The sequence below is a fragment of the Motacilla alba genome, chromosome 1A (genome assembly GCF_015832195.1).
Source record: "Motacilla alba alba isolate MOTALB_02 chromosome 1A, Motacilla_alba_V1.0_pri, whole genome shotgun sequence".
Lineage (NCBI taxonomy): Eukaryota > Metazoa > Chordata > Aves > Passeriformes > Motacillidae > Motacilla > Motacilla alba.
In genome coordinates this window covers 57,855,755-57,881,501 of record NC_052031.1, presented here as the reverse complement: position 1 = coordinate 57,881,501, position 25,747 = coordinate 57,855,755, and the positions used below count along the sequence as shown (strand labels likewise).

General features: G+C 42.4%; 2 protein-coding genes across 7 annotated transcripts in view; one reads left to right on the top strand and one right to left on the bottom strand.

The window, feature by feature from the left end:
- The window catches only part of TIGAR (TP53 induced glycolysis regulatory phosphatase), a 52,222-nt gene that overhangs the window by 2,563 nt on the left and 23,912 nt on the right, over nt 1-25,747 (top strand). For 2 of the 6 annotated variants that reach the window (XR_005258939.1, XM_038153777.1), the window contains exons 2-6: nt 629-666; nt 2,512-2,633; nt 5,258-5,335; nt 6,217-6,327; nt 6,765-6,977. Coding sequence is in view for 5 of the 6 variants with exons in the window: in XM_038153777.1 (XP_038009705.1) it covers nt 629-666; nt 2,512-2,633; nt 5,258-5,335; nt 6,217-6,327; nt 6,765-6,977 (562 nt within the window). In the remaining variant the exon portion in view is untranslated. Of the gene's footprint in view, nt 1-628; nt 667-2,511; nt 2,634-5,257; nt 5,336-6,216; nt 6,333-6,764; nt 9,109-14,640; nt 14,773-21,732; nt 21,835-25,747 lie in introns of those variants that run through there. The other 4 variants (XM_038153776.1, XM_038153775.1, XM_038153774.1 and 1 more) reach the window with 4 other exon arrangements.
- FGF23 (fibroblast growth factor 23) lies at nt 14,711-21,331 on the bottom strand. The gene is made up of 3 exons (XM_038153783.1): nt 18,049-21,331; nt 15,685-15,788; nt 14,711-15,167 (listed from the first exon to the last, which is right to left on the bottom strand). The coding sequence occupies exons 1-3, from the start codon at nt 18,275-18,277 to the stop codon at nt 14,730-14,732; spliced, it is 771 nt and encodes a 256-aa protein (XP_038009711.1). The 5' UTR covers nt 18,278-21,331; the 3' UTR covers nt 14,711-14,729.

Sequence of the window (25,747 nt, the reverse complement as noted above, 5' to 3'; positions counted from 1 at the left end):
CTGGTTGGGGCTCTGATCAACCTGGGATAGTGGGAGGTGTCCCTGTCCATGGCAGGGGGTTGGCACTTGGTGATCTTTAACGTCTTTTCCAACCCAGTTCATTCCATGAGTCTATGATTTCTTCTGCTCTGACTTCCTAGGCTCTGTTTCTTCCAGGTGTGCAGCTCTGCTGCTACCCTTGATAATCTCTGGAACTGCTTCTCTGTAAAGTTCAGAGAACCAGCTGCAACACATGCTTGTCAAAGGAAGGCTCCAGAGTCTTCTTGCAACTTTGTTCCCTCCAGCATGGAGGTGTAGTTGCTACAGATAAATAGTGCTGCATTTATGATAAATTTAAGAAATCACTTCTCTTACTTTTATTCCAGATGGCTTTGTCTCATTAAAAGCTGGCAGCATGTTTGGAATTGGTTTGAAAATGGTTTTTTTTATTGTTGTAAAAAGGGTTTATTTGGGTTGTTTATTTGTTATAAAAAGGCATTGTTTTGAAAAGGGTTTGTGCTGCATTGTCTCTTTTTTTTACATTCAGGTGTTGCTGTCTCTTGTTGGTATGTAATACAACAATGTTTCTGAAAATCCACTTAAATTATGACAAGTTAACTTTTTTGTTGTTGTTTACAATCTCTTTCAGTGGAGAAACAAGATACAACAAAGACAAGATACTGCAAGGTTAGTAAGAGTTATTCTGTTAGCTGGTTAGAGATGGAAAATTGTGGTGAAATCCTTTCACCAACTGCTCAGATGTCATTAAGTAATAATACTGTAAACCTTTAGAGACTTTACGTGTAAGCCAGGACATGGCTTTCATAACGTTGCAGAGGAATTTAAGTCACCCTCCGTAGGATATCAACAGATGCTGATGCACATTGTGTTTTAACAGGAGTATTAGAAGAGTTCATTTTTCTACACAGGGAAAAAATATGTTGCATTTAATCAAATAAAATGGTAGCATCACCTTTTACTAAGGACTCCATAGTACTGTGTTAAATCCCAGTAATAGGAAGTTTGGGAAAAGGGCTTCTGGGAAAAGGAGCTGCAGAAGGATGGGTAAAGATCCTGATGTGAAGAGGGCTGTGGCCTCAAGAAGGGAATCTGTTACTTGCAGTAAAAACCTGCAATAGGGCAAGGGAGAATGAAAAGTAAAGGTTGTTTAAATGCTTGAATTGTTCAATCCCAGCTCTTCCTAGGAAGGCAGTCTTGGTTAGACACATTCAAAACTAGATTTCACCTTTGTGGCTGCTGGCTTGTACACCCAGAACTGAACACACTGAGCTGCCTGGATGTCTGCTGTAGGAAAATCATGGCTGGGGTTGTACTCTGAATAAATGAGCTTTCTACAGTACTTCATGTTGTGAAGGAGAATTGTGCTTGCAGATTTTCCTCCTTCTGGTATTGCCATTTACAGTTCTTGCAACATGGATTTGTGCTCATAATAAAATGAGTAAAGAATATTCCCCTGCTTTACTTGCTTAAAAATGTTGATGATGTCTTTTGATTTCCTAGCTCCTTGGGTCAAATGACATGTAGAGGGCTCCTCTCCAGTGTGGAGAGAACATAGCTTCTGTTTTTGGGCAAGCGTCTTCTGCACTGAGAGATGTAAGCCTTTACCAGCACACTGGGGTCAGATGTCTCACATGTCTGAACTACAGATGAGGTGCTCAGAACTCAGGTTCTGGACTTCTGGTGTCCTGTTTTTTCCTGTTGGATTGTGCATTTTCTGGGTGAAAGTAGTTTATTTGCTTTGTTCTGAATCTGATGGGAATTTCACTCTCTCCGGTCCGGCTTCCTGTAGAACTAGAATGGGTAAAAGGTGTGGATGTAGCAATCTGTCACACGTTTGTCCCCCCACCACAGCTCTGGGTTCTCCTGCAGACTCAGAGCTGTGACAGGAACACACCTGTTCAACTCAGGCTGGATTTCCAAAGTGCTGCTTCTCTCAACACTGTCCTAGAGCTCTTTGACCAATTATTCTCACAGACTTCCTGTCTGGAAACAATTTTTGGGAGGTTTGCTGCTTTGCAGCTGGGTTTGCTCCAGCTTGCGTGAGCATTACTGTCAGTGTGTGAGGTGGAGAGGAAGAGATCACAGCAGATTGTGTTTGCATCTCATTCTCTCAGCAGTATTGTCTTTCTTATTTACATTTAACAAATCTATTTATGAAGTTTCAGCTGTGAGATACCTCTTGCAGGAACTAGTGACCCTTCTAAAAATGGTCACATTTGCTAAAAGTAGGTCTCTGTTTTATGTTTAAATTTGTCAAAGGTATAGATTAATGTAATCGTCATAGATAATGATCCTTCTGTGTTTCTGGGCTTTACTCCTTTTTATCATTGAATATGTGTGACTGAGTTTAGGGAAGACCAGAAGAGTAGCGACTTCTCCTAATTATTGGTCTTGCTAAAGAAGAAAGATTTTCTTATGACTGGGCAGTTTCTTTATTGCTGACGTGCCTGGTCAGCTGCTAAATGGTCTAAAATTTGCATGTTTTAATGTTGTGGGGTTTTTATTTTGTAGGTCAAGGAGTGGATGAGCCACTCTCTGCAACTGGTTTCAGGCAAGCAGATGCTGCTGGTTTATTTCTCAGTAATGTGAAGTTTACCCATGTCTTTTCAAGTGATCTCCTTCGAGCAAAGCAGGTAAGTGCTTCTTGAGGCAACAGCTGGCTCCCAAATCTGGCATTTATTTGCTCTTGGTGATGCAAAAATAATGCAGTGACAGAGCCAAAAGCTGCCCCTGGATCCCTGGAAGTGTCCAAAGCCTTGTTGGATGGGGCTCTGAGCAACCTGGGATAGTGGAAGGTGTTGCGTGTTGCTGCCTGTGGCAGGGGTTTGGAACTGGGTCATCCCTAAGGTCCCTTCCTATCCAAACCAGTCCATGGTTGCATGATTTGCTGTTATTTTATATGGGCATTGCTCTTGCTGAAGGAGTAATGGGGACTTTGAGGTCCCCATCATCACAGGCAGAAATGAGTTTTTCTCTAAGAAGCAAACCAGATTGGCTGTGACATTGTTGTGCTGTCCCAGGCATGTGGCTGCATGCTGTGTTCTTTTGAGGAATGCAGACCAATGCAGGCAAGGTTGAGTTTTGTTGTGAAATCAGTACAAGGATCATTAAACGGGCAGAGATGTTGGATTTTGTCAGGCATCTCACACCTCTTGCCTTGATGCCGTAAATATACCATACAGATTAAATAAAGAGGAAAAGTTACTACATGGGATTACATGTGACCTTGTGTGCAGAACTGTGAAATACTCAAAATTAGGGAACCAAAACTTTTAGAGGTCCGCTGTTCTAGGAAGGTCATATCTCCTGTGGAGGCCCTGTCTTTAATTCTCTCTTCTGGTACTGATTCTGTTTTTTCAAGAGACATGTAGGGGGTTGAAACTCCTAAGCCATTCTTGTTTGCTTGCTTTTTGCTGTGTTGTCCTGCTAGAAGCCTGTGAAACTGTGTTGTAAACCAGATCAACCAAATGTAGTATAAATCTCCTTTTTTTTTCCTCAAAACATACACCATCAACATTGTTCATCAGTTCTGCAGCACAATTCCAGAAACAGCTGTAGCAGCACAACTTGAGCAGAAAACAAAAGAGACAAGGAGGGGAGAGTGCAATAGTTGGATATTTTAAATATGCAGAATAGCTGCCTGAGTCACTTCCTTTATGTGTGTGAATGGCAGTGATGATATTTTAAAACATTAAGAGTGCTCTCTGACTTTCATAAAGCTGTCTGTGCTGTGTGCCTGCCTTATGGAAATTGGTTTGGGATATTTTTTCTTATGTTAGAGACAGCCTTTTCCATGAAGAGCGCTTTCATGGAAAGAGAATTGCACTCTCCTAATGTGAAAGACCTGAATTTTTCCTTTGCATACAGGAAATGTGTCTTGCCATTTGTTTGACAAGCTGTCCAGATGTTGGGAAAGCTTTCCCAAAGATGTGTAAAGCTGAAGTTTCCATGTGGTCCATGTGCAGCCTTCTTGGCAGCTGCAGTTCTATGAAGGGCCTGTTACTACACTGTGTCACTTCACAGCTCGAGTATGGGAGGAATGTACAATTTCTGTTGCAAAAGAGGAAATTCCTGCATATAATCATACAAATAACTGTGCTATGCATATACACAAGGAGGTGGATTCAACCCTGTCTTTATTTCTGCCTTATTCTTTGAGAGAAGGTTAAAGTTCCAAGACCAAATTCGTCCTAAGCAGTAAGTTAAATGTGCCAGTAGTACAACAAGGCTGCTTATTTGTGCCAGAATCCAAGGAGTGTTTTCAAAATGAGTTCTTTAAATGTCAGGTTGATTTGGTGTGGATGTTTGCACAGCCCAAACTGTCTCGTGAAGCCAGGACAGCCTTCACACTCAGGTGCATGTAAGAACCAGGAGCAGCTGTCCTCTGGCTCCCAAGAAAGACAAGGAGAGGACCCAGTGGAGGCCACAGAGATGATGAGTAGTCTGGAGCATCTCTCTCATGAGGGGAGACTGAGGGAGCTGGGCCTGGTTAGTCTGGAGAAGACTGAGAGGGGATCTCATTAATGCATAGAAATATCTCCAGCAAGTGTCAGGGGATGATGCCAGGCTCTTTCCAGTGGTGCCCAGTGACAGGATGAGGAGCAATGGACACAAACCAAAACACAAAAAGTTCCACCTTCCAACATGAGGAAGAAGTTCTGTACATTGAGGGTGGCAGAGCACTGGAACAGCTGCCCAGGGAGGGTCTGGAGTCTCCCTCTCTGGAGACATTCCAAACCCACCTGGACATGCTCCTGTGTCACCTGCTCCAGGTCGCGCTGCCTGGACAGGGTGATCTCCAGAGGTCCCTTCCAGCCCCAAGGATTGGCTGTGGCAGCCAGACAGTGTCAGATGTTTTTTCAGTTGGATTAACTGAGCAGTTCAGGGTACGCAGCTGTGACTCTGGCCCATGTACTCCACGTAAAGAATGTCTGGACATGATTGCTCTGTGTTCTATTCAAGAGAAGATGTGGCTCTTACCCAGTAAAACCCTGCTGGCCCCCTCTCATGGGTGCTGTTTCTTCAGCTGTTCTGGACTTTGAATTGGGAAGGAACTGCCAGAAGCTTGCAGCTTTTCTATTTTTATGGCCTGGCCCGGGCCATCTATCCAATTCTGCCAGACTGGTAGCTGAAAAACTTTGTGTTTTGTTGATTTGGGTTGTTGGATGCTGCTGATGGGATTCACCTTGGCTCTGGTGGTGTAAGGTGGTGTGTCTATGTTCTGTGCAGTTGATGTGACTGTATATTCACTTTTTAGACTGCTGCTGCCATTCTAGGGAAAAACAGGTTTTGCAAAGATTTGGAAATCAAGTACGATGCAAGACTGCGAGAGAGAGTAAGTGCCAAAAGAATTTGTTATCAAATATTGAACAATTTGAAAATGTAGCTTTCTGCTGATGGATATCTTGCCTTATTGAATGGTAGATTTAGCAGTGGAGAGCACTATTTGATGTGTTTTTAATCACTGGAAACTGAACAATTCACATCAGGGACAATAAATTGTTTGCAGAAGGGTGAAGCAGAGCCAAAATTAAGTGATGAATGTTGTAACTATGATGCTTTAATGTTTTAAATAAGGTAAGGTTTAGTATTTAAGGAGCAGCATGTGATTGTAACATTTCCTGTTTGAATAATTTTTCTCTCAGAAATTCCAGTTCTTCACTTGAAATCAGCAAGGCCTTATTATTTACTTTTAATTGCGAGGGTACTTGTGTGGTTTTGTTTCCTTCTTTTTATGTCTTTTTCAAAAATTCTGAATTTAAGATGGATCATTCCTCTGTTGTGAAGACTTCACAGGTCTTTAGAGAAAATACTGGTTTCTTACATGTGAAAAATAATTCCCTGTAGCCTTTTTGCAAGCAAAAGGAAAATTGAGTTTATCCTCATGTGAAGGGCTTCGTACAGAAGCATTTGCACTGTGACCTCAGTCACAAAGACACTTAAATTTTGTATGCTGGGAATGAGTGTCAGTGGAAGAAAAAAATCTCCACACAAAGATCAGGCTGAGGGTCATGTTTTGAATGTCCATGCTTTAAATGAGATGCTGCTCTTAGTGTATTTTTCTACTGAGCGTACATAAAATATAAAAGGTAGTTATGCCTTGGGAATCCCAGAAAACAGAGCTGAAGCTTCACAAAGTGAAGAGCTGTTTGCAGCCTCTGGAAGGGGTATTGCAGACCTGGCACATCCTGCCAAACCCCGTTTTTGCCCTTGCAGAAATACGGTGTTGCAGAAGGAAGGCCTTTGGCTGACCTCAAGGCTATGGCAAAGGATGCTGGAGAGCAATGTCCTTCATTCACACCTTCTGGAGGAGAAACACTGGATGAAGTATGGTATTTATTTATTTATTTTATTTATTTATGCCCTGCTTTCTAGGCTTTTTTAGCAGCACAATTGCAGCTGTTGGGAGCTTCCCACTGAGAGCTCAGCCCAACCGGAGATATTCTCTACGCTAAAAAATACTGCTTGGTCTGATAACAGTGGCTGCCAAGTGAGGAATCTCTTTATAACTAAAATACTGATTTTGAGACTGACTCCTCATGAAGCTGTGGGTCACAGCAGGATGATAGCAATTGTTTTCTGGAGGGCGGAGAAGTTTGCACAGCAGTCAGTAACTTACATTGGCTTCTGAGCCTTGTCTGTGAGAAATCTTTGTCTTTTACATGAAGTAGTTTTGTGTCAGATTTCTGAAAGGCCAAATCTGTGCTTGCTTCACAAAGATCTCTTCGTTCTTCACAACATTCCCTTCTGGCCTTTCCCTGCAGGTGAGAGAGCGTGCGAGGGATTTTTTTGAATTCCTCTGCCAGCTGGCTGTTGAGTTGGAGCAGAAGGAGCACGGCAAACCCAGTGCCCCAGGCAGGAGCTCAGGAACATCTGGAGAACAGTTTGTTTTCCCTTGGACGAACCACTGCAGTGAGGCGGAGCTGAGCTCTGCAGGCAGCGGATCTTCCACGGTATTAGATGCCAATATTTTGGTGGTGAGTCATGGAGCCTACATGAGGAACTGGATTGGCTATATGGTTTCAGATCTCAACTGTACCTTACCAGCAAATTTAACCAAGTCCCAGCTGTCTTCTGTCAGTCCCAATACTGGAGTCAGTCATTTCATTATAAAACTTGAAAATGGGAATTTGTTGAAACCCAGTATCACGTGTGTCTGTCTTAACCAAGACTCTCACTTAGTGGATGTGGGAGCTGAATGTGTAGCTTCAAAAGTGTTTTAAGAGTCTCTATGTGGGGGAATGTGGGATTAGATCACAATTTTGCTAAACTTGGGAAAAGTATCTGTAGTAATTACTGGGATTGACTGGAATTGCTGACCCTAAACTGCAAAAAGGGAGACATGCAACTGCTTGCCATCTTAAAAACCACAATTTGCATGGTCCTAGTGCCCAGTATGAGTTGGCAGTAGCAAAATAAAACAAATATTCTCTGTTCTCAGAAACATAATACTTGCAGTCACTTGCATATCTGCTCCTACAGCACATATTTCAAACAACTCCTTTGCATTACTCCATAATTATTTTGGTTACCTCCAAGTGAAAGGGTTGGGGAGAGGAGACGAGTGGTACCTCAAAGCTGAGCTATACTGTATTCTTGTTTTATTACAAAATGCTATATTGTAATATGAAACATACATGTTGTCTTAAAATAAATTTTTGAATGCACTAGTAGAACCCAGGAAGGAGCATTGCCCAGTGGGGCAGGTTTGGTGCAGAGCCAAGGGATGTGACTCTGACACTGAATGTCTGTGAGACTCTGGGCAAGTCTCCTTTCCGTTTGTAATGTAGGAATGATGATAAACCTACCTCGCCAGGAGTATTTCCTAAGAAATTGTTCAGGTTGTCAAGATCTCTGTTGAAGAGCACTATACACAAACACAGAATATTTATTTTTAGCTGTGAGCAGGATGAGGAACCTTGTGTGCACATAGTAATGGTCTCTTTTCTGGAAAAGGGACTTCTCTCTGGGGTGAGTTGTACTTGACTGGAATCCTTCTGTCAGAGGCAGTCATGCACTTGATTCTATGAATATTTTTGCCTAGAATGAGGCAAGTTTGATTGTTTGGTGACTGTTGGTTTAATACTGCATTCTTTCCCCACTGGGGTGTTTGTGGTGTTACAGTGTGAGCTTATCTGGTTTATGTTATTTATAAGAATCATGTATTTTTTCTTCATTTGCATATTTTTGGCCTGTTAAAAAAAAATTAAAGGCTCCTGAATAGAACTCCCATTTCATCTGTATTTCTTTTGAGGTAAAAATCTTTCTTAACATTGCCCTGTGAAGCTTTGCTCAGATCACATAACTTCTTTTCCTTACTGGCCTTTTACTGTGGAAAAGACTCTTAGGGCTAATGTTGTTTAAAAGTTTCCATAGCTCTTTTTCATTAATAAAATAATTTCTTCTCAATATACTGAAGGAAATAAGTCTTCACAGGAAGCTAAAATGGGAATATGACTTTTGCATGGACTCTTCAAACTCTTTGTGAAATGCATCTTCCCGGAAGGCTCCTCAGTACTAAACTGATGGTCACAGCCAATGAAGATAGAAAGGCTTTAATTATGACTTCTAACAGAGTTACTGGTAGGAGAATGGGGCAGGAGTTCGTTCAGAATTTGCCTGTCCCTGGTAGTGCCAGTTTATTTCAGGCATGCCACTTACATAGCAGGGCATTCTCCTGCCAGTGCTTTAAACTGCTGGAACTCCCCTGGAACAGCCATGTCCTGAATTTTGCCAGTCATTCCATCAATTCTTCTTTGAACCAATCATCAATTCTTAATGGAGTTGAAAATGAGAGAGGATTAGTGGAGACGTGACACATTTTTCTCCCTAAGTCTGTCATTGTCTCAAATATTTCAAAGTACACTAGTGATTGGGGTGCTTCTCACTTTAAAAGGTTTCTTTATCTTTCTTGCCTGCTCTCAAGCAGGTAATTAATATTTTGTTCTTGCTGATGATGCCATAACTTAGGAGAGCATCTACTTTGTTAAGTGCTTTGCCACTGCTTGTGTCACACTATTCCCAGAGGAATTTTTGACTCTTCCTCTATAATATGCTTTACCTGCTTTTTTTTTATTTATAGGTCATTAAAATTTAAATCCAGCCTAAGGAACCTGTGTGATTGTTTTCTTTAACTTACTGTTAACTTTGTTTAATTTACTCTTGTAAGTCTCACACAGGGCAAGTAGATGGTACCGTGGTGCCTAACAAGGAAAAATACCAAAGGGTGAAACCACTCAGGTTTTCTGAACAGCTCCTACCTTAATGAAGTCACATTTTTCAGTGAAAATGCATCAGAATCTCCCAATTCAGATTTTGTAAAACACACTAAAATGCTGCAAACACATCTGCCAGTGGCCAAGGGAGTACAAGCAGTCAAGAGTGTCCTACAGTTGACCAGATGTGCTTTTTCCCTCAGTATCTGCTGTTGACATTGCTGGAGACAGGATGCCAGCCTAGGTAGGCTTATGGCCTGCCCTAAAATGGTTGCATTTGTTATTTCTCCTGTGTTATGCCACATGTCAGGTTCTCTCTTCATTACAAAGTCACTAATTTTGGAAGCTTCTGAAGCTAATTCTAAAAGCTGTTTTCTTTAGGTCTGTGTATAGTACTCCTCAAGTTTTTGCATCAACACCGAGACTAAATCTTTTTTTGGTCAAGTGTCTCTTGTGCATGTGTACAGTAAATCTGTAGAGTTTATTGGGATCATGGGAAAGGAGAGCTGTAGAAATAGATGGGTCTGTTAGGAATAGTTACAGAACATAAATATTTGAGGGACTACTCCGTAGTGGCAATGGATGCTGGCACCATCTCCTCGCAGGTCTGTCTCCTTGAGCAGCTATCAGGCAGAGGGCTCTGGTAGTACCACAGTTTCCTTCCTCTAAATCAAAGATTTTCTCTATTCCCACAGTTGTCTGTTGAAGACTGTTGTGCAGACATAGCCCTGTCTTTGAAAAAGGAGGAGGTTTTTCCCCTTTAAAAAAAAATTTAGAACATAATTTAAATAGATGTATTCTATATCCAAGCTTTCGGATGCCTCAGATCCACAACCCATGTGCCTGGACTTAAAATATGTCAGATTTCCCCCAGATGTGTCCTGCTTTTGAGGGCTTTGGCTATGAGCTTGAGGATTTTAGATTTTGGTAATCTCGGGCAAATGGCAGCTGCATGGCACAAATAAACTGCACAGTGATTTGTGACCTGCTTCTCTGGTATCCATAGATATGGCAGATCCACTGTGGGGCATCTGTGTGTGGTGACTCCAGTGCCATTCAGGAGGGTTGCATGTGACAGACAGCTCTGCTGTCACCTGCAAAGAGCTCTGGGGTTCCTGGGGTGCAGGGACCTCGTGTGGCAGTGCATTACTTATCTGAGTGCCAGAGCCTGGCAGGAGGGCTCCGAGGGCAAAGAGTGTAAGGCACGGGAGAATACTGGGATAAAACCCAGGAATCTTGAGCAGGCTGGTACTGGTGACCAAAGGAATGCTTCAGGCAGAACTCTTTCCTTCTGATGCCCAGTTGGGTCATCCAGCCATAGCTGAAAGGGAGCAGGATGGTGCAGCACACTTGACTGTGGTAAGTCCTGAATGTATTTTGGAACAGCTGGCCATTGAAAAGTGAATTTAGTGATTTTAAAAGCTGAAGTGAAAAAGGAGGTTTGATTTCAGAGGGCAGGAATCACAAAATTAGTTTTAGAATTGTGAAATATCCTGAGTTCGAAGGCACCCACAAGAATCACTGAGTCCAGCTCCTGGCCCTACATGGGACAGTCCCAAGAATCACACAACTTAATTCTACTTCTCAAAAGAAATTTATATAATGGTTAATCCAACAAATTCTGAAGGAGAAAGTAATTACAGACAAGAGAGGTAAATGAAACCTGGAATCTAATTAAATGAGTTTTTACCATAAGTAGTTCACACTCGACTAAACGGGTAGTTCTTTGCTGAAGTAACTAATGTATAGGCAAGGGAAAATTAAATATGATCTAGGTAAGTCTTAATTGGTTGCCTAATGCCACAATGGAAACCATCAGCTCAGCTGGTAAAGATAAATGTTGCTCAGGAGAAAAAACATGGTGAAGAAGGTGTGCAAGGAATTAGCAGGCATAGAAGTAGTAATGTCCAAGGTCAAGCACTGAGCTGGAGTAAAGCTGCTATTTAAGGCCCTTAGGGGGCAATTTTTTTTTGTAATGACTTCAAATAAAAATACAGGAATGTGAAGTATTAGTGAGAAGGCATCATCAATAACTATGTGGGGCAGAATAGCATGCAGAGGAGGAAATGATGAACTTCCAATCTTACAACTGCTTGAGTCTTCACAGAATGGGTCAGGCTGGACCCTGACAGTGGCTCATGTGGTGCCACCTCCCTGCTCCAGCAAGGCCCATCCTAGAGCACAGGGCACAGAATTGTGTCCAGATGGTTCTGGAATATCCCCATGAGGAGACTCCACACCCTCTCTGGACAATCTGTTCAGTCCTCAGTCACTGCACAGGACAGAAGTTCTGCCTCCTGCCCAGGTGGAACCTCCTGGGATCAGTCCCTGCCCGTTCCTCTGGTGCCATTGCTGGGCCCCTGGAGCAGAGCCTGGGCCCTGCTTGGAGCCCTCCCTGCAGAGGCTTTTAATTTACCAAGTATCTTTTATCCCAAGATATTTGAGCCAGGATCACAAATAATTCCCAGCAGGACTGAACTGTCAGACTTGTGGTTTCCTATTGCTTGTACAAGACATTTCCCAATAGAGATTAAAATCCCTTCATGGCCAGTCTAGACCTACTAAGACACTGTTTTAATCATCATCTTTCACAGAACTTTTATATTTGGGGTGTATGAAATATTTAGGAAGCTGAAAACTCTGAGGCTGGGAGTCACAGGGGACAGCAGCACACAAAAATTTTCAGACACTGCTGCTACCATTTATTTATTCACTCAAGTACTTCTGGAAGGGGGAGCTTGAACAGACAATGCAGAATCCACCATTTGGAGATAATGGAAAAGTTTATTGGTACTTTCTTAAAAGGAAATAGTCTCTATAATACATTATTATAAATACGTATAAATATTCTGCAGGATTTAAGACCCACTCAAATAAATAAATAAATACTGTGACATAAATAAGTAATGCTTTCTTACTAGCTGGTGATTGCCAGCATCTCCATTGAAGATTAAGTTCTTTAAAGTTTTGATACAGTTGCCTATAATTACATTTATGATGGAAATCCACGGTGTATTCAGTCTTAGCTTACTTACCCCCCGGCTACTGATAGAGCGAGCAAAACTTCTTACTCTGTTCTAGTGTAGGAATTTAGAGATGGTCTATAGATTTAACCCCACCAATATTTCCCATCAAAATGTAATGTGGACAGAGCTTTTAATGGTTCCAGCTGTTGTTGCCTCAGTCCTAGAGAGGAGCTTCAAACAATTAATGCAAAATGCAAACTTTGCTGGTGTTCTTGAAGTCCAGGGCTCTCAAGGAGCAAAAGCCAAGAATAATGGTATAGGAATCAAGTAAAAAATCAAAATAGAACAGAAATAAAATCACACCTCTCCACTGTATAGACAGCAAGTTAAAAAGTCTTGCTGTATTTTGAATAAGCAAGAAAAAAAGCACAACTATCTGCCTGACTGCAATTCCCATAATTCCTTAGAATCACTCTTTTCCTTCAGAAATAATAATTAAAAACCACAATAACTTTAGAAAAACAATTCCAGGAGCTGGAACTCTTGGACTAATCCTGATCATTTGGCTTGTCCTGTGCTCCTAAGTATTTATACTAATTAGAAATCTCTCCATCTAGGAAAACTATTCTAAGAGCAGAATCAGGGACCTAGGACTTTTCCAACATAATGAGTTGGATGTGGTAGATGAAGAGATACTGTGTATATATACAAATATGGGGAAAAAAGAGATTATTTTAAAAGCTGTCAGCAGTCCTGCTGCTGTGTTGAATCAAAAAAAAAAAAAAAAAAAGGAAAGCAAGAAAAACAGGGGGCTCTTATTTTGATTTTGTTGCAGTGATATAACTCCAGTGGCTTCAGTGAACTACTTCATGAGAAAGAAAAAAAGAACAGCATCCAATCTAATTTTTTTTGTATGTTGCTATGAGCATACTGAGGTGCAGTGTATCACTTCAAATTGTTGTCAGGCTGATAAATCCTCTAAATAAACAGAGCAGAAGAATCTGTGTATTGACATGCAAAAAACCCCCACAAAATAAAAACCTCAAATTTCTGCCACACTGGATTTTGTGCTGCTTATCAGTGCCTTGCACCTGATTTCTGCAGAGTTCATCTAGAGTAGCTTTTTCAAAGTGAACTTACCCAAAGCGTAAACAAAACTAGGGAAAAGGTTTTGTCACCCTTAGAGATCTCCTGATTAATAGTAATTTTACTCCTACAAGTATAAAGCATCTGATACCTGCTCAGAGCTGAATATAAACATGGATGCTAACTGGACATTCCTTTTCTAAATACAAACCTAATTTTCACTCATTAGATGAGAGTCTTTATTATATTCTAAATATTAATCCTTTGATCCTTATAAAACAAATTTTTAAATTTTTCCCCTGTAGAGTTCAGTATTATGCAAAACAGACTGTCCTGTTTAACACACTACTGCTGATTATTAATCCTGGTACTTCTCTCTGAGCTCTCTGAGTTGGGAATATGCAAAACTAAGGATCTTTATTTCCATATTGGGATTCTAGAATTTAGTAAATGTAGAACAAATGAGAACCACTTGAGAGACAGTGAGACTCTCCTCTTTTTTTCAACACCTCAGCTTAGATTCAGTGTCAGAAATTGCTCTTTTTCCACAGGACCCTTTAATCCTATCCTGTTGTCCTGTCAGTTCCTCCAGTTTTCCAGGTCTGCTGCTCCTATAACAGCGGAATGCCTTTTTTGGCTCATATGGGTGAAGAGAGAATGAAGCTTCAACTTAAAAGCTAAAAACAAAGAATCACAGGTTGGAAGGGACCTTGAGGCTCATCCATTCCACCCCCTGACATGAGCAGGGGCACCTTCCACTATCCAGCTTGCTCAGAGCCCCATCCAACCTGGCCTTGGACACTTCCAGGGAGGGGGCAGCCACAGCTTCTCTGGGCAGCCTGTGCCAAGGCCTCACCACTCTCACAGGGAACAATTTTTTCCTGATATCCGATCTAAACCTACTTCTGTCAGTGTGAATCCATTGCCCCTTGTCCTGTCTCTGCAGTTTGTGATGAAGAGCCCCTCTCCAGCTTCCTTGTGGTCCCTTCAGATATTGGATACATGACATGATAATTTTTATATAATAAAGTAACACACCACCCGGCAGATTGTCTGCTGTGCTTGGACAGGATGGTGCTAGTAAGAGATTCCCTGTCTCTGCTGGAATCTTGGATGCTCCAAGTCTCTACATCAGTAACATAACATCAGTTTCCCATTTCATACAAAGGATTCCTTTTTTTGGTTTGTTTTCATCATTGATGCAAACTTAAGGTGATTCAGACCCCAAAAGGTTTGGTTTGTGTTATTGCTTTCAAAAATGGTACTTCTTTCCAGTAGAGCCCAAGCTGGCAAAATCTGACTTGTACTTACAGACAGCAGTTTACTGACAAAACAAGATTTGAAGCTAAGGAACTTTTCCCAATGTCTTCCAGGTTTCTAAGAGCCACTTTGGCATTCAGGCTGAGTGTGACAGACAGTTCCTTTTGCCCCTGTCTTCACCTGGTGAGCACGGGGGCCGCGGTTATCTCGTGATGTAGAAGCGGGGGCTTGGGTACCTCCTGGCCTCCATCATAGCGTGAGGATCATCGGGGTTCACCACGTCGTTCTGGTTGATCCTCATGGGCTCCCTGGGCATGTGGGGAAAATCTGCTGGCTGCTGCTGCAGGGAGCCAAACACTGGGGTCTTCCTCTGCGGGACCAGGATCTGGTGAGGATCTACGGGATCAACATCTGCGCTCCTGGTGTGTCTGTGGGGCTCGGGGGTGTTGAATCGGAACAGAGGGATCTCATTCTTCCTGGACAAAAACTGGGAGTATGGTGGTGGATTCATACCAGGGGAGAAGGCTTGTTTAACTCTGCCTAAGCTCACCAAGAAGTGGTGTTTGGGGGATTGGTACACATCATACCCATTTTCCAGTGTCCTGTGGTTGAACACACAGTCCTCTTGGCTGAAGTAATGCTGAGGGGAAAAAATAGGATGCTTAAATTGCAAACACTGGTTAAAAAGGGAAAGAAGGTTGAGATCTTGGAGCAGGTGTTTTTCTAATCTCCCAGGTCTGTGTCTGACCCAAATGCAGATCAGAGTTGCATGCCCATGCTTTCAGCAAACAAATTTTAATGATAAACCCTGTTTTCTTCCAGAGGGTCCCCACCCATGGGTCTGTGCTACAGATTGGTCCTTCACTGGATCTAATTTCTGTAATATAGAAAAGTAGGGGTTTTGGTGGTGGTGGTGGTTTTTTTTTTTTTTGATTGGTTTTGTGGTTTTGTTTTTTTTTTTTTCCGTCCTCTTTTACCCAGGCAGGATCTCAGATGATTTTACAATCAAAGGAGAGAGCAAAGTTTGACCAAAGTGTCAGATCTCCTCTAACACTTCTCCCCCAAGCTACCCAGGCTTGCCCTGGCTGGGGAAATGGGCACCACAGCAGCAGAATGCACTGGCCATTCAGCCTCAAGGCTTAGGAAAGGTCACTCACCGAGCCAAATATGTTTCCTTTCATGTCCATACACAGGTAGCGTCCACTCTTCACACCTGTGATTATTACTGAGCCAGCACCCTCAGACCTGATCATTAGGGCACCTGTTCAGAACAACAAAAACATCAAATCCATTTCAACAATGCATTTACAGATCCATGGATGCTCTGGCTGGAAGTGACCTCTGGGAGTTCAAACCAACTTCCCAAATGACCTGGGACTGTTGCCCATCCTAAATCAGATTTGCTGTGGCTTTGGAAAACTCCCAGGATGGAGGACACCTATCTGGGTACCCTGTTCCAATGTGGCACCAACCTCCCAAAGACAACTTTTTTCCTCTGAAGCCCCAAATCGTGGTCTGAGGACATTGCCCTCAGTTCTGCCATTGCCCACGTCCAGGGGGAGTTTGTCCCACTCATCTTTGTGACTGCCCTGTGGTATTTTTTCAGTGATGCCCAGCAGTGGCACCAGTGGAATGGGCAGGAACTGATACTCAGGTGGAAGTTCCACCTGGACAGGAGGCAGAACTTCTGTCCTGTGCAGTGCCTGAGCTCTGAACAGATTGTCCAGAGAGGGTGTGGAGTCTCCTCACTAGGGATCCTCCGGAACCATCTGGACACAATCCTGTGCCCTGTGCTCTAGGAGTCTCCTCACTAGGGATACTCCAGAACCATCTGGCACAATCCTGTGCCCTGTGCTCTTGCTGGAGCAGGGAGGTGGGACCAGGTGACCCCCTGTGGTGCCTTCCAACCTCAACCAGTCTGTGATTCTGTCATTACATTGCCCTTAACATCCTTTTTGCTGGACTGAAATCACAACAGATCATGTTCAAGGCCCCCTGAAAACCCTGTGCCAGACCAACTCCACCTTCTACTCGTCCAACATGACCTGGGGTTGCTGTAGTACTCTAAGAGCGATGTCACTGATACCAGGTAAAGTGGGAATAACAACTTTGCTTGATCTGCTCCTTGCATCTGACTCAGTGCCTGTTGCCGTGTCCCACCCAGGAGATCTGTGCACACTCAGTCCATGCCACCCTGGTGCAGAACTTAGCACTTGCCATTGTCTGGTGGCAGCAAATCAGTTACCCTCCCTCTCAATATCCCTTTTCTTGTCTGATTTCCATCTTTCCTGCTCCACCATTCCAAATCCTGCTATGCTTGTTTCATGGCGGATATGGGAAAATGTGATATTTTGCTGTCTGTTGTTCTCTAAAGTCCCACACTGGTTCTTGACCAACATACCTAAAATGAGTCTCATAAAATCTTTTAATATGTAGGAAGTATAACAAGACAGTGCCAGCATTTCTGCGAGTGTTGCATTATCAATTCCTTAAAAAAATAGCCGAATGTGATCCTTTTTCCTCATTAATTACATCATAACTTTAAAAACCATACTTATTTACTTATGTATAAGCTTCATTACCTAGGCTTAGATTTTTAACTGAGTGTATAAAATAGATGTAGTAGTAATAATAATAATAATAATGACAACCTGATTTTATGATGTATAGCTACTTGTGATTTGAATGCTGCTAAGAGAGAAGTATTTTTGAAATGCTGTAAAAGAACCCTAAGTCTTAAACCCCTCCCACATTTGTCTACTAACTAAAGAGTGTGGGCCAAGTACTTAGCAAAGGAAGAAGAATAAACTCATCTGTGTTGAAATAGAATAATAAAATATATAATTAAATAAACTCTGAAGACACAATTTGAGAACCTTTCAGTGATACTAGGGTATGGTTTCTTCTCATGAACCCCAAAGGCTCAACACTTCTTTTATGCCAGTCTGGTCTTCCACAGTTTCACCTTTTTAACTGATCTTTGCATGCCCATGTTCTGTGCACATTGAAACTTAACTTTTAGTAGTTCTCAGCCCTCCACCCCAAAATAGATTTTAGTAGTTCTCAGCCCTCCACCCCAGATTTTATGGATGCCATCAATTTTCCAACACTGCTGTGGCAAGTTCCCTCAGTGCAGTTCCTTTGGTAGCACCATCAGTGGGAAGCAGCTACTTGGGGGATATCATTACCAACCTCTAATAGGAGCTTCCTCCAGGAACTGGGGGTAAAATCATGAAGTGAAGCATAATTCAGGTGGATTTTCCTTGCAGGGTATTACAGGAACCATAGGACTTTAGTTGTCCTAGGCAAGGAATGAAATTCCCTATCCACTAGATTTCTTTGGAGCAATTTTATTTGTTAAACAAAAGGAGAATTATGATAATATGTATTTTCCATCCCATGGCTGTGCTCCTCTGCCTGCCTGCCTAATGAGAAGAGGGGATTTTCTGTAGTTGGTGAGGAAGCAAAAAATCTTGTTGTCCCTCCCCAGCTCCCATGGAGGTCCGTAGGAAGTCACTTACTGTAGATGGTTTGGTGAGGAGCACCGTCGATGTAGCCATCAGCGTTAATTTGGAGGTGGAAGCTGCTCCTCTCGGTGTCAGTGTAGAGGTGCATCAGGCGGTCTCCATTGCCCCAGCTGGGACTCAGCAGTGGAGAGGAGTTGGGAAAGGCAAGGGAAGGCTTCAGGCTACAGAGCAGCAGGAGAAGGGAGCTGCAGGGAATGCCCTGGGGAATGGCTTGCCGCTCCATGGTGGGTCAGCGTCTGCTCCTCACCTCCCCTCGTGCCTGGAGCGTGAATCCTCAGACTGGATCCCTTCTTCTCTGCAGAGGCTTATAAAGGGCAGCAACATGACATCACACAGGAAAACCTTCTCCACATCCTTGATTTTTGGCAAAGCAACATTTTAAGTGTCCCGAAACCTCAAGGGAAGGATCTCTGGCTAAGGTGTGTGGGGGAAAAATGTAAGGTTTCTAAAGACAGCTCACGAAAGCTAATCATATGTTCAAATGTTATCTACAACCCTGTGACATCTGAAAGCTTCCCACGCCTCTACTGTTGGATCCAGGAAGGGCAATCCACTGCACTTGAACTGAAGGGAATGACCCTTCGGACCTGAATTATCTTTCTTTTTTGCCAGATGTGTTTATTCAGACTCCCACCTCCCCTCACCGTTTCCAAGCTGCATTGTGATTTTGTGGAAACATCAAATGCAGCTAAAATTTTGTTGCAAATGTACCAAAAGTTAGTATTAAGTTGTCCTGAGCCTGATTCCCCCTTCATTATGGTCTAAGTTCCACACCAAGCCTGTTGGGCTGATATTTGTGTCACTCCATTCAAGTGAAGGGAACTTGATATGAGCAGAGCCTACTTCAATTAAACTGTCCCTTTTCTATCTCTTGTTTCCTTCTGAGTCACACAAATAATCTTAAGTTGGCCAAAACCAGCTGAAAATAATGTGTAAATCAAAAAAGCTGGATGTTTGCCCCTGCATTGCACATCTGGCTGGCAGTCTGTAAAAAATGTTCCAAGATACAAGACCTGCTTCTCAGGTGTCCTGCCAATGTTGTGGGTCTTTACAAAAAATTTTCTGGTTTAAAAAAAGATGGTTTCATTTATTTCGTGAAAATGCTGTACTAATGGTACACCGTATGTGGGTGAATCAGTGATAGGAGTGACAGGTTCCAAAACTGGACTGTCTTAAGGTTCCTTTCAAAATTCAATATAAACTAGACAAAAGTACCAAACAATATATGAATATTTAATAAATGAAACCTTAGGATTTTAACTGTCGCAGTGTTAGGTTCAGTTTCAGTCTCTAGCTAGACACAGCATGAAAAATTCTTAGTTTCATTTACAAGCTGTGGAGCTGTACCATCATATATAATGGATTGATAACATTAATGGATTGATACAGCTGTAACCCACTGCAAAAGTGGATCTGATTTTTTTTTTTTTTTATTGTTTAAAATGAGTAAAACCCTGCCAAATTCTGCTGCCACACCTGTGTAAATCCAGAGACTTGCGTCAGAGTATATTCACCTGTGTAAATGACAGCACTTTTTAGCCAAAGTGTATAAGGGTCAGATCTTAAACTGAGCAGGCTGACAAAGCTGGCTGCACTGAAAGACAGTCCAGGCCTCAGATGTTTTACTTGTTATAATATCTGAAATGCTTTCAATAAAAAGGTAGCTTAGAAGGAAAGGAGAGTTAATTTTTCTTCTCTTTTCTTTTTTGTTTCAGTTTGGTTTTTTGTTTATTTTTTAAAAGAAATATCTGTATTTAATGTTGAAATTATCCACCCATATTTTTCACTCTGGTCTTAGAACAAATGTTTGGGTTTTTTAGTTGATTGTTCTGGTTTTTTTCTTTGCCCACTTGATTAGATTCCTATGGAAATGTGGATTTTGATACCTCAGTTGCAGAAGTGTCTCACAGAGGCACTGTACCCTCTTGGAATATTCTGTCATTCTTTTGTGACTGCAGTTTTTCTGGTTTGATATTTCATATTCACTGTGACATTTTGCTGTTCTTGCCAGCATGCACTGATCTGATCTTTCTTCAGTGCCTTGGTGGCACAGAAAACATTCTCAGATGTTTGAAAAATTTATTCAACTTCATTTAAGCACATGCCAATTGTGAGCATCTGTTTATCTTTTTCTAATAATCAGACAAGCAAAGATTACTTTTACAAGGTTAAATTGTTTAGCATTTTCTAAAGTTTCCCACAGCATCAAGAAAACTCCAGACTTTACTAAGTTCTTTTTAATCTGCTAGGCTAAAGTTTATTTTTTTAAGTCCCTGCTTGTGAGAATGATAATACAAATTCTGCTTTTTCCTAGACTTTTTTTTGCTTTAAACCTATAAATGCCCACTACGTGTGGTTTGTTGTGGGATTTTGTTTTTTTTTACAGTCCATGTCTTTTTTATTTCAGGCTGATCCATTTATTCCTTCTGTGGCTATGTCTCTTATCCTCTACCCATTCAGCTGTTGATGGGGTAGCCAGGTGTATGAAAGCTGCTTTACTCCTTCAGCCAAATCTGTTATAATAGAAGTGATTACAACCTTTCTTGTCTTGCATCTTTTGCTGATGCATCAGCAATAACAATATTTCTGCAACTTTTACCACAGAAGCTGGGATTGATTTTTCAGATTTCTGTATTGCTCTGTGGTGTTTGCTGAATTGTGATGGCTTTTCTCAGTTCTCAGCTAAAAATTGCTGATAATTAACAGAAATTGCTTGTTGTAGGGAGAAATAAAAGAAAAAAAATGGGACTGAATTTAAAGATCACAACCATTTCACATTGCCACATTTTCCATTCCCACTGCAAGGGTGCTACACTGCCAGTGTCAGGTGCCACAGCGGTGCAGGGTGCTCCTTAGACGTATCCTGCAAAGGGAGCTGGGAGACAGCCTGGAGGAGCTACCACCTATTGTCAATGTCAGGAACCATGGTAAAGTGAGGAAATCCTCACTCCAGAGCAAAAGATGAAAGGAAAATATGGATAAGACAGACCCCAGCTTTCAGGATGAAATTTATTCGAGATAATCATTGAGCAACCTGGTCTAGGGGGGACGTGTCCCTGCCCATAGCAGGGGGTTGGAACAAGATGATTTTTGTGGTCCTTTTCAACCCAAATCATTCTGTGATTCTGTGATTCTGTGATTCTGTGATTGATGCTCCAGCCCTTAGTGAGTCTCACTACCCTCCCTCCCTGCCCTGCCTTTGTCCCATGCCTGCTCCTGCTGCCTCCTGCTCCTGGCTCCAGAGGCAGCTCAGCTGAGGTTTAGCCAGGCACTCACCTGGGCCTGGTGCCTCAGCTGGAACATGGATGACACTCGCTGGTATCATCATTTACATGCAAATGGTGCACAGAAGGAACTGAGGGTCACAGCCATTTTGGCTGCTTTGAGTTTCAGGTCTGCTGAAAGGTCATTTTGCAATCATTTTGCAGTCCAAACTTATCACCTCAACTATAAAACCCTTAGCAGCTAAATGTCATTCCTTGTGCTGCTTTCTTTTACTGCTTATCCCCTCAGTTCCAGTGAGGACTCACAAGGCAAAGGCAAGCTTTTTTTTACAACAGATTGAAGTTACTAGAAGTGACTTGCAGTTATCTTTTGGAAGGGCTTTGTGGACCATCAGAAATTTGTGGGTTAGAAAAAGAAAAGTTTTCTACTCAATCAAATGTCTTTGCCTTCCAGGATTCCCCTACGAGTAAAACTACACGTCCCTTCACAGTGCTGGAGTTCCTTTCATCACGTAGGAGCACCTCTAGCACTCTTGCCTAATAAAGCATATTGACTTATATGTAAACAGGTGGGTGGCTTGCCCTTTTACAGCATTCTGTGCTATCTGAGTGCCTGTGCTGGCCTCAGGAAGCCTCTTGCTCTCTGCTGCTCAGCTCACACAGGAGTTTGGGTTGATAGATTCAAAACTACCTCTGCTCTTAATAATTTCCTTTGCACTGCATGTCTTCAAAAGAGGTCATGGAAATCAGGGGCCTGTCCCTCTGCCTCTGCTTCCTTAAAATCACTGTTACAAGAGGCTCTGGGACAATGACACCCCCAGCACTGGAAGCACAAGGGTGGAGTGCCTCTCCAGCAGTTATTCTAGGAATACTGACGCCCTGAGCCAAGGGAATGTACAGTGGATGCCGTCTGTGTGTGCATGTGTGTGTGTGTGCAGTTGCCTTCGCCATAGACTTCACCCAGTGTTGTTAAACACATCCTGAGTGACCTTATTTGGAGGCCCCATTCTTGTCACACTGCCCACGACTAAAGAAAACATCCTGGCTCAGCTCACCTACGTGAACAAGATGAGGTAAGCACAGCCCACTGGGTTCAGGACCGCAGCGTGTACCAGCAGTTTCTGCAGTGTGCCTGCTCTAATGAACTGAAATGAAGGGCCTCATTCCACCTCCAGCTGAAATCCTTGGCACAGCTCCCAGGCAAAGCAGAACCAGTCCCTAAAAGGTTTTGTTTTCTGAACAGAGAGTGTTTCTGTCATTTTAAGGGGTCTGAGTTTTGTTGGGTGTTGTGTGAGAGAGGATGGGTGCAATTTGTGGTTAGAGCTGCTGATACCCTCAATTTCAAAAAAGATCATAGAATCACAGAATGGCCTGTTTGGAAGGGATCTTAAAGATAATTTCATTCCAACCCTCTGCCATGAGCAGGGACACCTGCCACTATCCCAGGTTGCTCAGAGCCCCATCCAGCCTGGCCTTGGACACTGCCAGGGATCCAGGGGCAGCCACAGCTTCTGTGGGCAACCTGTGCCAGGGCCTCACCACTCTCACAGTGAACAATTTCTTCCTAATATCCCATATAATCCTGCACTTCTGTCAGTGTGAAGCCATTCTCTCTTATTCTGTCACTCCAGGCCCTTGTCAAGAGTCTCTCTCCACCTTTCCTGTAGGCTCCCCTCAGGTCTGGGAGGCTGAAGTGTTGAGGCTTGGAAGGCCTGAAGTTTGTCTGGATTCTGAAATCTGCCCTGTGCACACCCAGTCCTGCTGACCTGCCTGCCCAGGCAGTGTGTCTTGTCTGAGAAAGTGTCTCCTTTCTCCTGGTGTGCTTGCTTTCAGGTGCAAAGGAATCCTGGGGACACAGATACACATCCTCAACAAGAAAGTCACTTCAGTCATCCACCTCCTATTGTAATATGCTGCAAGGTGCCTAAAAGCAGGCTGATGGTTTTATTTTGGGAAAACTCTTTGGTTAATGTAAACTTTCCTATTTTCCAACACTGGGAAATAGGCTTGGACTAGGAACATCTAGGAGCCCCTTCTGATCTAAGTATCTTTAGCATTCAACAACATCTGCCACTACATTCATTGACAGTTTCCAATAAACTAAATGGATGTTTTTCCCCTTGTTAGGCAGAAGACAGAGATCAATAATAAACTTTGTTGTAACCTAATTTTAAGCTTACTCCAATCTCTTGGTTTCACATGTTTCACTCAGATCTGTCTCCTTTAAGAAGAGATAAAAAAGGCTTAGTTTAAAGAAATTAGGAATGGAAAATGAAAAGAGAGAAAGGGGAATGCAGTGAAACAAGAAGACAAAATATGCAGACGTCATCATCAGCTGAGGGCACTTGTACTGTGGGACAGTAATAACACAGCATGTGACTGATATGGTAGGAGCTGCCTCAGTGCAATTGCAGGTGTTGCTCTTTAGCTCTGGGACTTCTTTTTTGTGGGATCTCTTCCAAATGAAAACTTCATTGGAGAAATCTTTGCTATCTATAAGTTTTAAGAGTAATTTTTTTTTAACACAAAAGCCTAAATAATAAATGAAAACAGTCATGACTGAACATTGTCCTTGCACTCAGGGTTTCTAATACAAGATAAATAGAAAGATTCCCTAGGCCACTGCAAGAGCAGTCTATGATTCTGGAGTCCTTTAAAGAAACATGGAGATCAAAATTTGTAAGGGACAGGGTAAGACAAGTAACAGTGGCTTCATTTTTTCAGCTAAACTCTGTTAGCTCATCTTTGCTTAGAAGCTGGGCTCTGTTTTCTGAGGTATTTCCGTGACAAGGAGCACGTTGAGGAGAATTTATGAGACTGAACAGAAATCTGGCAAAAATATGTCTTGAACTCTGCCCCTGTTTCAGGTTTTCCTTCACAAAGTGTCTTTTCAGTTAGATGTGCAGCTACCTGTTTTGTTTTGGTTTTTTTTTTTTTTTTTTTTTTGCAGTGTAGACACAATAGTTCTTCATGTTGCTTTCTCAGCCTGCCACATTGGTGGTGAGGAGGAACTTGAGTCACATTGTGCAAAGGTTCATCAGCTGCTGGGACACTGATCCTGGGTCCTACTGATCTTTGGCCATTTTCACAGCTGTCACAAGCTGGTGCCATGCCAGGGCTGGTTGGGAAATGCATTCTCTTTCAAATAAGTCAATCAGACTGTTTTTGTCATCTTTATTGAAGTTCTGGACTCTCATCAACCTGCTCAGTTCTCCAAAAGTGGAGAGATTTCTTTGCTGACGATTCTTTCAAAACTTAGAAATGCAACTTAATAGTTTTTTTTTTTTTAAATCTTCTTCATTATCCTTTCCATTATGCCAAATGATCTTTCTTACATGCCAGAAGCTGGTTAGCCCATCTGCCTACCCTGAACCTGCCTACCCTATGTCTCTTTGACACTGGTGTCACTTCTTGACCCTTTGCTCCATTCCTCTCACAGTCTTCACTTCTGGTGGAAGAATGGAAATTAGTTCAAGGTACCACCTTCATAAGCAGCTGATGACCATCTCAGCATGAATGGAGGTTTTGCAGAGTGCAGACATACATAAGAAATGTCATACACAAGAAATTTCAATCACCCAGGTGGCCTGTGGACCTGCATGTTGATTGTTATAGGGATGTAGGAAAAAAAATTCCATTGGAGATTAGCTTTTTATTTTGAAATCTGCAAGTTTCTCTTTAAAAAGTGCAAACACATCTGCAGATTTGCTGAAGATTTACAGAAAGTGACACACAGACATAGCCCATACATATCCACTTTCCCACAGTTTCTATTTCTGTAGTTACTGCCTTTGCAAAATCATTGTCATCATAGAATCATAGAGTGGCTTGGGTTGGAAGGGACCTCGCAGCCCATCTCATTCCAACCCCCTGCTATGGGCAGGGACACCTGCTACGATCCCAGGTTGCTCAGAGCCCCATCCAACCTGGCCTTGGGCACTGCCAGGGATGGGGCAGTTACAGCTGCTCTGGGCATCCTGTGCCAGGGCCTCACCACCCTCACAGGGAATAATTTCATGCTAATATCCAATCTACACCTACTCTCTCTGGCTTTGAAGCCATACCTCCTGTGTTTTGACCCTGGGTTAAATGTAAACTGGTTTGTCCCTCACTGGATTACTGAGGTAGTTTAAGTTCTCCTGATCTCACTGAGTGACACCTTTGCTGATTAGCATAACTCCCTTTGGGTTTTTGCATAATTTTGTTTTATTGCCTCTTCAATAGGCTAGAAGATTTATGTTGGACCAGTGAGTCCTGGGCTCAGGTCATAGGCAAAGTAACTCCAGGAAGAAAGCAAGGCTCCAGCCACCTGGAATGAGTCACGATGGATCATTTTTCATTAAAAAAAAGAAAAGGAAGCTCTTCTCCAGAGTGCCCTGAAACAAATATAATTATAAGCTGTGTTGTTTTAGATATCATCCCTAATGATTTCTTGTTTGACGTAAGTTGGTGTCGTTTCATTGTCCTTG